Source organism: Petaurus breviceps, unplaced genomic scaffold (assembly GCF_028583685.1).
Source record: "Petaurus breviceps papuanus isolate PSGF00001 unplaced genomic scaffold, PetGlider_PUasm1.0 90740, whole genome shotgun sequence".
Taxonomy (NCBI): Eukaryota; Metazoa; Chordata; class Mammalia; order Diprotodontia; family Petauridae; genus Petaurus; species Petaurus breviceps.
Genome location: NW_027187330.1, coordinates 7,868,437 through 7,883,923, shown reverse-complemented (window position 1 = coordinate 7,883,923; position 15,487 = coordinate 7,868,437). Strand labels below are relative to the sequence as shown.

Below are 15,487 nucleotides of genomic sequence, written 5' to 3'. Positions count from 1 at the left end.
GGCAGACAGCTCAGTACAGAAGGTAAAGGGGGCTCACAGCTGCCTGTAATTGCTAGTTATTGCCCAGATTGTAAAAGATCATCAAACAGACCCTTGATGCTGAGTTTAGCATGGAAACAAGACTTAGCTCCTGCATATACCTGTGATAGGATATAGAACAATTGTGGAATGAGTGAATTAAAATGGGGGCTGTGTTTGTGATAAAATACAGAGCAGTTTGAGCGATTAGTCAATGCAATTGTCTGGAAGTGAAGAGAGTGTTTGTTATAAATCAGTGAGTCTGTGTGATGGAGAATGACCGGACACCAGACAAATGTGTGGCCAGTATGTAATCCTGTGATTTGGGAGCAGTAGAGTAAGGGGTTTGCCCTGGAATTTTGGAACTGTGGAAAGGCTGAGGTCTGGGTTGGGGGGAGGCTGATACAATTCCTTGATGCTCTGAATCTTGAGAACATGGGCAACTGATTTCTGGTACCCTTCCATATAATATCAACTTTTAGGGAACAATGATGAGAGAGCTCTGGCAGGTATAAACATTTTACTGGCATGGTTCTGTACCCCATTGAAATCACAGATCATACATTTGCATAATCACTATAGAGCTGGACAGAAGATGAGGGAACTCAGTCCCAAAGAGGATAACTGAACTGCCCAATATCACACAGCCCTCTGACCCAAAATCCTACAGTTTTCTCCACTGTATCATGTTGCCATCTCTTCTCTGCACTAGAAAGAAGAATTCTTGGGAGAAGTCAATAGATCCAACATCTAGAGATGAGATTGTTTGTGAAGGGTTCTGTGCCAGAGGGACAACATCAGCAATAGGTGAACATGAACCATTACCATCTAGTTTCTGACTTATTTCTGGTAGTACAAGAAAGGACCATAGGATCAAACATTTAGAACTGGAAGGGACCTTAGAGGCCGAGTCCAACCCTCCTCATTTTACAAATTAAAAAATTGAGGCACAAAAAGGTAAGTGGCTTGGCAAGGACACGCAGCTAGTGTCTAAGGTGATAATATTCAGACTTGGGTCTTTCTAGGCTTCCAAATCCAGTGCTTTCTTTCCTAAGCCTACACACTCAAATTTGGGTTGAGGAATATGTGACCACAGCTGAGATGGGATAGTAGGAGTTCCCATTTGCAGACCAGAACCCAGCATCTCCCTGAACTCAAATTTCCTGAGCCATAAACTTACCTCTTCTGAGATTCTCCTAATGGAGACATCATGTCCTGGATCAGGAGGGCTTTTCTATTTTGAGTTTCCTTTGAGGTTAGGAATTCCTAACAGGGTAGATGAGCCTCACCTTGCTTTAGCAGGGAAGCTACAATTCATGCAGTCAGCTTTTGCAATAGATAAGAAAAGGAAAGCTATACATAGATGTACATCCCAGATTGCACAAGAAGACAGTTCAAAGAATCAGAACTAGGAGAACCAGAATCCCATGACCTGGAACTCCAAAAAATTAAATTGGCTAATGAAGTGCAGGGGAGGCAAACAGAAAAACAGAGACGTTAAAAGACAAGGAAAATGGGCCATTAGAGATAGGCATTCTGACAGTAGCAAGAAGTCATTAAGAAAAGTTTAAAATATGCTCCTTATATTTTGTCTAAGGAAGCAGAGTTGTATAAAGTACATCTTTAAAAGATTTCTATCCACAGTCAGAAAAATAAAACTTGGATGTACAAAGGAGTAAACATAAGTTGTGTAACGACTTTATCTTTGTGGAGTTCTTCCTTCACTGTGGGACCGTGTTGAATAAATGAGATATTCTTGTGTTCATAGGGATCCACCCCAGGCTGCTTTCCTCTATCTCTGACAAAATTATCCTTCATTCTTGGCACAAAACTGCTTCAGAAAACCTTTCACTTTTCCAGCTAGCAAGACTAACTCTTGTCTTTCCAATGGTCATTTAGTGATAGGAAGATCATGCTCAGGCTCTGTTAATTATTAGAACATAGCCTTGCTATTTAACTTAAAATACACCTATATTAGGTGAGAAAGGTCCTATGACAGTGGATTAGGGGACCAGTCTTTGAACTGAGAAGACCTAGATTCAAGTCTTATTCCTGACACATGCTGACTACTCAACCATGGACAAGTCACTTAAACTCTCCTTTCCTCAGGCAATTCTCTAAGTCAGGGGGTTCTCAAATTTTTATTTTATTTTGTTTTATTTTATTTTTGCATCATGGACACTTTTGGAAGCCTAGTAAAATCTGCATAATCCCTTAACTGCATAAAATAAAATACATGTGATTACAAAGGAAACTAATTATCAAAATATTTTAAAAACAAGGTCAAAGACCTTAGACTAAGGACTCCTACTCTAAATCAGTAATTATTAAATTATTAGACAAATTTCCAATCTAAATCTGCAGAGGGCATTTACACCCCAATTTACTCCTTGCAACAATAAAATCACAAGAATAGACTATATATGTTTATGACTGTAATGACATGCAGCTTGGTCCCATTAACATGATTTCCCCCGAAACAGTTGCATTATCCAAATTCCCACTGAATATTTCCTGTGGGCTGGAAATATTTTACATAATTATAACTTCAATTAGCGTGACTGAATATATGGGACCACTTCAAAGGATTAATTATTCATATTAAGACCTAGCTATAGGAATATTCATACATGTATTTATACATATACAGATCTAGGTAGGCATAGAAATTTAGATGTATCAATCTATAGCAGTCCCACACATCCTTTTCATTCATACAACTCAGGAGAAAAATACCTAGAGAGTTTGGAGGGAGAGGTGGTTGGACAAAATTGGTGACTTCACTGGTATAAAAAAGTTCCCATGAAGAATCTCCTTCTACTGATGTCAGTGGATACCTGCCCTACAATTGATCATTTCAGAAATTGCCTGGAACATTTAGAGGTTAAGTGATTTGCTCAGGATAACAGTCACTTACAGGGTGTCCCAAAAGAGTAATAGATTTAAACTATACGAAGACTTTTGGATTACTCTGGATGTCAAAGGTATAGCTAAACCCTAGGTCTTCCTGACTCTAAGATTGCCCCACTATCAACTGTAACACATTACCTCTTAGACAGAATTACAGCCAGGTCCAAATTAGTGCAAATGTGAATTTCCCCTAAAGTGGTCCCATTTTTTGAATTCTCACTATTCAAAGGTATAATTATTTCAAATATAGTAATTGATCCTAGCATAAAGAAAATATGCAATAGGAATTCAAATAATGCAACTCCTTCAGGGGATCATTATTCACACGAATTGGGCAATAGTCATGCCTTAATATAAAACATTAGAGGTGACCCTCATAGGAACCTAAAGGAAGTATAGTGGAATAATAGTAGATCTAAGTCTAGGTAGCCAGCTAATAGTAGTGGATAAAGCTTTAGTCTTGGATTTATGAAGCCCTGAATTCAAATCATGTCTTGGGCACTTAGTATCTGTGTGACCCTGTACACATTCTGTATGTCAGTTTCTTCACCTATCAGATGGGGATGATGATGATAGTGCCTCCTTTCCAGGGTTGTTGTGAGGATGAATGAGAGAGTATTTCTAAAGTTCTTTGCCAACCTTAAAGCACTATAGAAATGCCAACTCGTATTATTAAGTCAAAAGACCTAAATTCTAGTCCTGATTTCTGTCATGTGCAGAAAATTTTAGCTCCCTGCCTATGAAATGAAGTAACTCAACTAGGGAGATCTCTAATGTCTGTTTCTGCTCTAAAACTTTGATTCTGTGAGTGCATTTTTTCAGTTTTCATACTCTTTTAAATCATTCTTCACTAATTACTTTTTCTACTCCTACAGACCCAACCCCTTTATCCTATATGGTTAGCAATGCTAAAACTTTTTTTTCAAGTTAAAGTACAGACATGACATGATTTAATGAACTTTCAAATTAAAAGGAAATGTACCCTTGGAGAATGTTGTTTTCTGTTTTTAAAATGTCACTATTTCCCACCTCAGAGTCTCTCATATTTAATTAACCAGTTTTATCCTCAGAATCCACCTGTTTTAGTTGCTTTAATTCCCCTGAGAAGATAAAAGTCTTACCTATATAACGTCCCCGGGGGATCACTGGGTAGCCAACTCTGAAAAGGAAAGGATAAAAGAAAATTATATGCCAACTATTATATTACTTCATCCTTACCATTGCAAATGATTTAGACACATTGTCAATGGGACTTATCTATGTTACCTTGGACCACAATTTCATTAACTTAAAGAACTCTGAACTGAACTAGATAGCCACTGAGGTCTCTCCCCATTCTGGATCTATGGTTCTATGAACACATTGTAAGGGTTGGGTTGAATTGAGTAAATCAATCAAATTGTCCACCCCACCTCATTTAATATGCCTGTGGTGTCTTAATAAGGTGAAAATATAGCACAGAAATTCCTTGATCAACTGGAGCGGATGAGTCAAATACACAGCTGCAGGTCTCCCACAACTGTCCTGAGTGTGACCAAACTAAATTAAAATGTAATTCAGAAATATTTAACAAAATAAATAGAAATATAATAGAACCAAAATAACATTAATATGTGGTTTTCTGAGTCAACATGCAGCCCACAGGGATCCTTACACATGATTTAGTGGTCCCCATTTCTATTTGAGTTTGACACCACTGAAGTGCAGTGGCTTGTCCTGGAATCATGTTTGGCTTGGCCAAGGAAACCTGGTCACACCCTTGGGGTTGTCTATAAAATGTCAAGCCACTTTAGTCCTGAGAATTTGAGTACAAGTATGAACCAGGAGAGCACATTCCAACAAAATCCCTAAAAAGGAACTCCTTGTCTGGGGAGGAGAGTTCATCAGCTTTGACCTTTGCCTAGATCTGCTTCTTTCTCTCCTTCAATGGAAGAGGACCTTGTGAACTTCAAAGCTCTAGAGAATTTCCCAACTTCCCATCCACATTCTAGCATCATGTCTTCAGACAGGAGTGACTGGCAAGAGGAAATGAATTAGAAACCAAAAACAGACTGAATGACAAATCCATGGCCCCAAAAGGAATCCAGCAAAGATGCTACACCGAGTCTAAGGGTAACTTAGAGAACCCCACAAAGGGAAGAAAAAGATTTCTACAACCCAGGAGATTTTCATGAGTTACTTCTTTTCCCCATGTGCTTTTTAAGCTTCAGCTCACTTCCCTCTTGAACTCTATACATACTAATTGTCACAGTGTGTCACAGACCTTTGAAGGAATATTTTATACCAATTGTTCTTACTACTCTTCCTTATTAAACACCCCTTTCTAAAAGCTAATTATGTCTAACTGATGAATTGATAATCAACCCATAATTATTAGAAGCACACCAGTGGGGGCTCATGAACCAGATAGCATTATAAAGATAACTCTAACCTCTCAAGGCTACCCCTAGAGCCCTGAGGGGAGATTTAACAAGCCTGCCTCCAAAGTTGCTACTCATCCATTTGAGTGAGGATAAGAATCCTCAGAGCTTGGACCACAACATTATAAGAATTAGAGCTAGAAGGGGATAACACATGCTTCTCCTTTGCCTCAGCCTCAAACCATCACTTACTCTCTTTATTAGTATTAATAGCAGCTACCTCACAGGGATATTGTGCAGATCAAAGATGATTATATACAGAAAGCATTTTAAAAACCTTAAAACACTATATAAATGTCAGTTATAAATACTCTTCTTGTGATTATGACCATAATTACATCATTAATATTACTACTTCACTCAATGACTGTTCCTTACCCTAACAATAGACATGTCTATATCTTGCTGGCATTTTATAATCTATGGAGTAATCATTTGCTAGGGGTAACTTTAAGGCCCCATCATCTTGGGTATTCTAATCATGTGCTGCTGGAGAAATCAAAGAACTGGAAGAAACCACAAAACCACTCTGACTGAATTCACTACAAATATTTGCTATCTACTCTCAAGTTAGCCCTCTCTGCTGGAAGGCAAACACTCTATTCCTCCCTAATTAATTTGATATGCCACAGCAACTGTTCTAAACCTTGTCTCTTCAAAACTCCTATGGTACCCTGTCCTCCTATCCTGTCCTGTCCTATCCTATCCTGTCCTATCCTATCCTGTCCTGTCCTATCCTGTCCTGTCCTATCCTGTCCTGTGCTATCCTACCCTGTCCTATCCTATCCTGTCCTGTCCTATCCTATCCTATCCTATCCTATCCTATCCTGTCCTATCCTGTCCTATCCTATCCTGTCCTGTCCTATCCTGTCCTATCCTATCCAACTGAAGCCCTAAAATCATTCTTAATTGGAAAAAAAATTGAAGCCCTTTTGTCATAAACTCCTTCTCTTCCTCCTCCTCTCTCATTATCTATACTTCTTGATGGCATGGACTATTTTATGCTTTCCTTGGTATTCCTAGCACTTAGCATAGTATCTAGCAAATATTAAATGCTGGATTATTAACTGACTAACATGCCTAGACTCATTTTAGAGGCCCACACAGGTGAAGGTACATCTCCAAAGCACAAAGCACTAAAAGCCAGGACTGGAACCCACATTCTCTGACTAGTGTACTGTATGTAAAGTCAGAAGTACCCTGGAAAAGTCATAGAACCCATCTCTGTCCCAGTTACTTCAGCTACAAAATGGAAAGCAGTAGGGTCAAACTTGATGACCACTAAGATCCTTTGCAGTTTTCAATCTATGACCACATGATTCTATGATTGAAAAATAAGTGCTATTTTCACTGTACCTAAGTTTAACATAATGCCCTATATCTACTCACTTTGGTAAACATGTTATTAAAATGAACAAAATATAGGGTAACAAAGTAAGATGTCAGCAAGAGTGAAATGGTTTAAGGGAGTCAAGAGCCAAAAAACAAAACAAAGCAAAAACCCACTCAGAATAAAAATCACACAGGATTTTAAATGAGCAAAACAATGGATGGTGCTGATAATTCAGAGCCACTGAACTAACTTACAGTGCTGAAAAAAGAACCAATGGAAGTGGTCCAAAAAAATAGGCAAGGCATCTCATTATGTCCCAGGTAGATAAAAGATACATTCAAAGAAATTAAGCAAGACTTGACAATGCTGAGAAAATTACAGGGACAAATAAAAGAAGGGCTTGAAGAAAAGGGAACATTAGATGTGAAAATTAGGAATTAGAGGAACTAATGAAGGAAATGTCCAATATGGAAAATCTAATTGCAACCACCCACTCACCTCCCTCCAACCCATATACATCAAGAAAAGCAAGTGATTTACCACAATAGAGCATAGAAGTGGCACACACATACACACACACATACCACAAAATCATTGAGTTTTACAAACTATTAGAAAACATACAGAACTGGAGGATACATTAGGATACAGCAACCTTGTGTTTGATGTCCCAGGAAAGACAGAAAAAATAAAAGAATCTAGCTATGACATTTCCAGAAATCCCCTAAAATTCCAAGACTTGATAAAAGCAATTGTCCAAATAGAGAGAGAAATAATTCCTATAATGAGCTGCTAAAAGGAACTAAAGATTATATACATTATAATTTAAACTCCAAAACTAGAAAGCTAAAGAAGTCATAAGACAAGTTACCACAAGAAGAGAAAAAATCACTTACCAGGGAAATACAATTAAGATCACAGCTGACTTTTCCAGCAGGACAAAGGAGGATGCAGACAGTTGAATATACCATTTTCAAAATTAAGAATTCTAGGTTAATGGCCCATGCTTATCTTCCAAGCAAAATTCAATGTGCTTTATGAAGACAAGAGAAGTCTATTTGAAAAGCAAATAGACTTTGAAAAGTTTACAGAGACATATTCCCTTCAAGGAAACTGTTGAATGACAAAGAAGTCTCCAACCAAAAAGATAAGTAGTTAAATAATCCAGATAAAATAGTTGCTAACAGAATTTGAGGAGTCTCAGAGCAATTCTTTGGCTAAATCACAAAGGTTTCAGAGAAGTATTTTAGAGAAACTAAAAGAAAAAAGGGCCAGTATAACCCCAAAGCAGAGTTCCTATATTTGATAGAGGGGAATCCAAATTAAATACCATCTATATGGTAATTAATAGAGTGCCTCTGTTAAGTTTGGATTAATAATAAAGATATAAAAATGTATGTATTCCCTTTCAAGACAATGACTAGAGAGAACAAAAATCTAACAATTATTATCACTAATAAGCTAACCCCCCCCCCATAACCTCAAAAGAATTACAAATGAATTTAAAAGTAGACCATACCAGTATGTGGTTGACAGTAAGCATAGCTAATTCAGAAATATCTAAATAGTTTCAAGATGAAAGACTGGTCTAAAATTAACCGTATTACTATCAAATCAGGAAATACAGGCATAGCACTAATTATATCAAACACAATTAAATTGAAGCCAGAAAATATGAGAGTTAAAGAACATTATATTATGCTAAAAGGTTTATTTAAAATGAAAGGATATCATTCAAATACACACACACATATACACACACACACCTAGTAATTCAGCAGCAAAATTCATAAAGGAAAATTTCATAGTCTTGTGAGATTGAAAATAATACTTGGACATTTTAACACCTCCTTATCAGTATATGATAAATCCAACAAAAGTTTAGACACGGAGCGGCCAGGTAACACAACGAGTAAGAGCACCGGCTCCGCTGTTGAGAAGACCTGGAGATCGAATCCCGGGCTCAGACACTTAGCACCCACCCAGAAACACCTGGCCGTGTAACCTTGAGCAAGTTACTTAACCCCAATTGCTTAGGGGCGGCCAGGTGGCTCAGCGAGTAAGAGCACTGACTCCAGTGTCGGGATGACCTGGATCAAATCCGGGCTCAGATACTCAGCACCATACCCAGAAATAACTGGCTGTGTAACCTTGAGCAAGTTACTTAACCCCGATTGCTTAAAAAAAAAAAAAGTTTAGACACAAGATGACTGTGCTAAACAGAATATTTTAAAAAAAAACTAGATCTTATGGATGTAGAGAATTTAAACTTAATAATCTGGGAACCTTCATTCTCAGCATTGTAGAGTCTGTACAGTCTATCTGTAAGTCCCTAGTGGGCCACAATGATGTAGAGAATATAGATAGATGGATGGATGGATACATAGGTTAGATAGATAGATAGATAGATAGATAGATAGATAGATAGATAGATAGATAGATAGATAGATGAAGGCAGAGATCCTATGTTTTCACAGATCAGAATTCAATAAAATGTACTATAAATATGATGAAATAAACAAAGGTGCAACATACACTCCTCCACGGGGAAATGTTTAAATGGCCAATTAAATAATGAATGAATGAAAAAAGAAAATTTAAAAACAGTAACAGATGCACATCAAAGATAATTACAATACTGATCCTGGATAGACGTATCTTTAGGATGTCACCAAAGCTTGTACTCAGAGGTAGAGTCATGGTGCTAAATTCCTATATTAGTAAGAAATTAAGAAAAATTTATTGAGTCTACACCCAATCAAAGTAAAAAGGAAACTGCTCAACAGAAAACTGAAAATAAATCAACAAGATCAGGGTAGATATCAATTCAACTGAAAACAATTTAAAAGATAATTCCAAGAGTCCTTTAAAAAAAAGATGATTGCAACTGATAAACAATGAGTAAATTGAATAAAAGCAACTCAAATCTACAAAACTGGGAATGAGAAAACAGAATGATCATGAGTGGAGAAAAATAAATTACATAAGTCATCAGAGATAATTATACATGATTCTAGCTTAATAAATTAACAAACCTAAAAAAATTAATGACTACAAAATTACATAATACGGATACGAATTAAACAAGTTTTGAACAACCTAAATGAACTAGCTTGGAAAAGAAAAATCAGAGAGATCATTAAAGAATTTCTCTGCAGAGACATAGCCCAGGCTGAGATACAACTCAGATTGACTCAAAATGGGATATTAGCAAATTTTTATGAAACAAATAACTTTTATCCTCATCAACTATTTCTTTTTTAATTTTTCATCAATTGTTTCAAAACAGAGAAATATGACAGGCTATTTAACACTTTTCTTAAGGCAAATATAGCATATATCCCTAAACCAAACAGAAAGAGCTAAGAATAAAAACTATGGCAATAGTATTAATGAGATCACATATAATAGGTGATAGCAATATATCCCCTGTCAAAATAAAACCCATTACAATCCAGTATGAGTTTTCAATGGAATGAACTGATGGTTTAAAATCAAGGGTAAGCAAACAAGCAAACAATAATGTGATAAATATTAGCACAAGAGAATAAAAACTACATACAAAGAAAAATTTAAATAAAATAAAATATTCTTGTTTATTTTATCATATTAGAGGAAGGTCCTATGATTACAATGTAGTAAATAGATCTACCTATATTTATATATATATGTGTGTGTGTGTGTGTGTATATATATACATACATATACACATACATACACACATATGAATATGTATGTATATATTATATGTATTTATAATATATGTGTGTGGGTATTATATATATATATAAAACCCCATGTTAATAGTGTATATAATCAAAAACACTTAAGTCTTCAATTAAGAACAAGTGTTAAACAGGAATGACCCTTCTCACTACTTGTATTTAACATAGTTTTAGAAAGCTTATTGTTAGCAATAAGATAACAAATTCACCTGAAATCTTGTTGCTAGCAATAAAATAATAAGAAAAAATAAATAATAAGATAAAGACTGAAAAAGAAATTAAGGTCAAATAAGAATTTAGAGAAATTTAAGAAAACTTATATAAACTGATGCATAGCACAAAAAATAATCCTAGGACAACAATATATTTGATGGCTACCGTAATAATAATAGATGATATTAATGGCTAAAATTTATAGAGTGCCTTAAGATGTGCCACATGAATACATGCATTACCTCATTTAATCTTCACAACAACTCTGAGAAGCAAATGATATCATAATCTTCATTTTGCAGATGAGGAAACTGAGGCTGAGAGAGGTTGACCAATTTGTCCATCAAGTCAGTAAACTAGCATATATTAATATCCTACCTTGTGCCAGGCACATTACTAAGTTCTAGGGATACAAAAAAGGGCAAACCCAGCCCCCACCCTCAAGGGACCTTCCTTTCAATGGAGAGGCATGTGAAGAATTATGTATCTACAAGATAAAGATAGAAGGCAGTCTGGGAGGATTTAGAACTAACCAGTGGGAAGATCTGGGAAAGGCTTCCCACAACACATGAAATTTGAGCTGAAACTTAAAGGAAAGAAACCTGTGAAACTAGGAGGTAGAGATGAGGGGAGTAGGGCATTCTAGCCATAGGGGACAACCAGTGCAAGGACAGGAAGTCAGAAAATGGAAAGTCATGTTCAAGGACTGTAAACAAGCCAGTATAGCCTTCTTATGTCCCTAGAATGTCCAAAAAAACATCAAAACCTGATGAAATCCAATGTTGGCAAGGGTGTGGGTCAGACTTACTATACTGTTTGTGAGACTTCAGACTTTTATAGATATTTTGGAGACCAAGATAGTCACAAAACCTATGATCCATTTTGTTCCAGTGATTCTAGTGTTAGATTAAATTAGGTTGTATATGATACCCTTGAAAACAAGTGTGGGCTGTTGCTACTCTTGTGGCTAAAACTTTATCCCAAAATACTACAAAAAGGAAAGAATAACTTGGCTATAAAAAATAATTTATAGCTGCCCTGTTTGTAAAGGGGACAAAAAGGGAAACAAACTTCCTAAGTTTTTTTTAATTTCTGAATAAATTATGGCATATTAATATAAGAGAATGCCATGATGGTATAAACAACTGAAGATATAATGTATGAGGAATCATGAGATGATACATAGTGAAAGCAGTAGAACCAGAAAGGGAAAGAGAAGAGAGAAAAGAGAGCCAATCGTGATCAAATTCCATATGGACCTAGAATGGTCCATAGAACAAAAGCATCTTCTTTACTTGCCAGCGGGGATTTTCACTTTTGTCTTCATCTCTCTACCCCTAAATGTAGTATCTGGCACATAGTAGCCACAAAATTAATGGTTATTGATTGACTGATTGATATTTTTTTGTTCTACCTTATGAAAGGTTCTAGGGATTTGGTAACATGCAATCTATTGCTTTTATATATTTATATGACTGTTGATAATTTCTAAATGTATGGACATTTATAAATCAATTTTAGTTTCTTAAAATGATAATGACCATCAAAACTTCCCTACCCAAACCCATCATGCAAACATTTGTTTCAAAAATGTGTGTTCTCCTATCTTGAGGCAGGTTCTGACATCAGCCAAAAAGTCTTACAATTTGTGGTCCAGGGATATATGCAAATGAGGAACGAAGTGCCAGACTGCAAACTAAAACTGAGGTGGGTATCTCCCACCTTGGTCTCATCAAGTTTGTGAATAATCAGTTTTGCCCTCTTGTCCAATTTTCTGTGTGGGTGCCTTAAAGCCCCAATCCCTTGTGCTTAAGTTAATCCTCTTCAAAAAGCACATGTTAATAAATATTTAAGATACTATGGAATTTCTTATTCAAGGTCAGAAAGGACAAAAGCTACATACCTCACACTTTTCTCATCTTTTACAAATGAGAAAACTGAAGCCCAAAGGAAAGGAAATGACTTACCCAAGGTCACATAGGTAGTAGTGGCAAAACTATATTTTAAACCTAAGTCTTCTGGCTTTAAATCCAGGTTTCCTCCCACTGAGCCATTCTACCTCCTTGGGATATCAACATTTTTGTAGAATCTTGAAAAACAAAATAATTTGTCCCAAGGAGGGAATCTCTAAATATTCTCATTTCAAACAGTTCTCAGAGATTTTTAGGCTCCCATATGCATTTCAAATCACTTCTTCACACACCTATGCCCTGTCCCTAGGCCTCTGGTCTTTCAGAGTTCCAAATTAACAGTTATGAATGCAGAAAATGACCCACAGATGTTTTGGAATGATTATTTAATTTAGTCATTCGGTCAACAGGCATTTATTATGTGCTTTCTATTAATTAAGTATTGTGCTAATACAAAGCAGAAACATAGTCCCTACTCTCAAGGAGCTTGAATTCTAATGGAGAAGACAATATGTAGAAAAAATTGTACTACAAGATACATACAGGATACATGGAAGGTATGGTATTCTCAGAGGCTGAGAGGGGGCAGGGAGAGGAAAGGACCTGAAAGTTCTTCTACAGAAGATGGGATTTAGACCCCCATGTCTTATCCATGAGATAAACACGAGAAAAGAGAAGACTCTCAGCTTGGGGATAGCCATTGAAAAATCATGGATTCAGGGGCTGGAATGGCTTGTAGGAGGAATAGCAAGGAGGCCAGTATCTCTGGACTGTGGAGTACATGGGGGGAGGGAGAAGTGGATTAAAATATAAGAAGACTGGAAAAGGTAGGAAGAGGCCAGGCGGTAAAAGGTTTTAAAAGCCAGAGGAATTTATATTTGATGCTGGTGGTAATAGGGAGCCACTAAATGTTACTAAGTATGGAGATGACAAGGTCACACCTGTGCTTTAGGAAAATCACTTGGACAACTGAGTGAAGGATGGACTGAACAGCAGAGAAACTTAAGGAAAGGGTATCAACCATTCGTATAGTCAGGTGTGAAGTAATGAGAAATTGCACCTGGCTGGTGGCTGTGTGAATGAAGAGCTTGCACGTTGTCTCCCCAAATAGATTGTAAGCTTCTTGAGGGCAGGGATTGTCTTCTGCCTCTTTTTGCATCCCCAGAGCACTTGGTAAATGCCTGGAACATGGTACGTGTATAGTAAATGATTATTGATTGTTTAATCACAAGAAAGTAGAAAAAATGAGATTTGGTTGCAGATTGGATACATGGGCTGAGTGCTGGTGAGCAATTTAAAGTGGCACCAAATTCAAAAGGTACCTTATTCATAGTAATAAGGCATTGTACTACATGCTGAGGATAGGAAGGTGATATGAAAAAACACCCCTCCCCTCAAGGAAATTCTATTGTACTGAGGCGTGCAACAACTAAACAGATGAAGAAATACAGTGTGGGGATTAGGAAAGGCTTCCTGTAGGAGGTAGCTCCTGAGTCAAATCTTCAAACAAAGTTGAGGAATCTAGAAGGCAGAGGAGGAAGAAGAGAATGAATTCCAGGCATGGGGGACAGATTGTGCAAAGGCAGAGCAGACAGAGATGGAACACCAAATATGGAAAACAGCACGTAGGAGCTTGACTGGAACAGAGAGTGAATGAAGGGGAGTGAGATGCAAGAATTCTGGAATGGTCGGCTGTAAATGCCAAGTCGAGGAATTGGTACTTTGTCCTAGAAGCAATTAGGGAGCCAATGAAGATTCCAAGAAATGCAGCGACATGGTCGGGCATATGCTCTAGAAAAATTATCTTGGCATCTGGTGGAGGATGAATTGGAGGGGGAAGAGAGACTACACAGGAGTCTAGATGAGAGGTGATGAAGGTGATGGCCATGTGGGTGGGGAGAAGGGACAGATTTAAGAGCTGTTAAAGTAGAATCAACAAGATTTTTGCACCCTATTAAGTGGGGGTGGAGTGGTTAGGGAGAAAGAAGAGTCCAGAATGACGCCAAGGTTGAGTCACCATCAATTACCAAAATGCCAGGACTTTACAATTATTTTTTTGAAGTACATATCTAAAAAAAGATCCGTATTGCTGGCAGTGCTCTCCTTAAGTTTTGTATTTGTCCCCATTTAAACCTCTTCCCAGTGAGAGAAGAGAATAGGTGGTAAAAAAAAAAAAAAAACTAAAACCCTGACTTTAACCTAAAAAAGTTAAAGCCTAAAGTTTGATGCCTGAACCAAGGAGCATCACAAAAGCAGGAAGCACATGGAAAGACTCACATGAATTCGTGAAGAATGAACCAAGCAGAGCCAGGAGAATATTTTATGCATTAACTACAGTAATGTAAAGAGAAGCCACATGGCATAGTTGATAGCCATTCGTCCTTGAAGTTTAAAAGACCTGAGTTTATGGCTTGCCCCTGACACATACTGGTTGTGGGAGCCTGGATAAATCACTTAAACTCTGTTCTCTAGCAACTCTCTAAGACTATAAGGTGCAGGGAGTATCCTCAGACTGTGAGTTCATCTTATTAATAAAATCACAAGTCTACTCCTACCCCTACCTAGAAGAATGTGAAAGAAAACAAGTTTGAAAACTGAAGAACTCTGCTCAACGCGATGACTAAGTATGATTCCAGAAGACTGTTTATGAAGCAATCCTCCTGCCTCTTGACAGAAAGGTGGTGAGCTACTGGGACACAATGAGGGTTACCTTCTCAGACATGGCTAATGTGCTCATTTGTTTTGCTTGGCTGTGCTTTTATTGTTACAAGGGAGGGTGGACTGATGATTACTGATAATGATTTCCTCTTCTTTCAAAGGGTAAGCAGGACATAAAAGGACATAGAAGAGCACAAAAGGAAGTAGAATGGGATACAAGCCAGCAGGGCAATTTTGTTACTATCACGCTAAGTTTAATATACACTAAAACTATATATCATAAAAATATAGTTTCATGTA

At 37.1% G+C, this 15,487-nt stretch overlaps 1 protein-coding gene across 1 annotated transcript in view; it reads right to left on the bottom strand.

Moving 5' to 3' along the window:
* The window catches only part of FRMPD2 (FERM and PDZ domain containing 2), a 279,466-nt gene that overhangs the window by 87,852 nt on the left and 176,127 nt on the right, over positions 1–15,487 (bottom strand). The window contains exon 31 of the mRNA XM_069067069.1: positions 4,050–4,087. Within this exon, the coding sequence (XP_068923170.1) occupies positions 4,050–4,087 (38 nt within the window). The remainder of the gene's footprint in view (positions 1–4,049; positions 4,088–15,487) is intronic.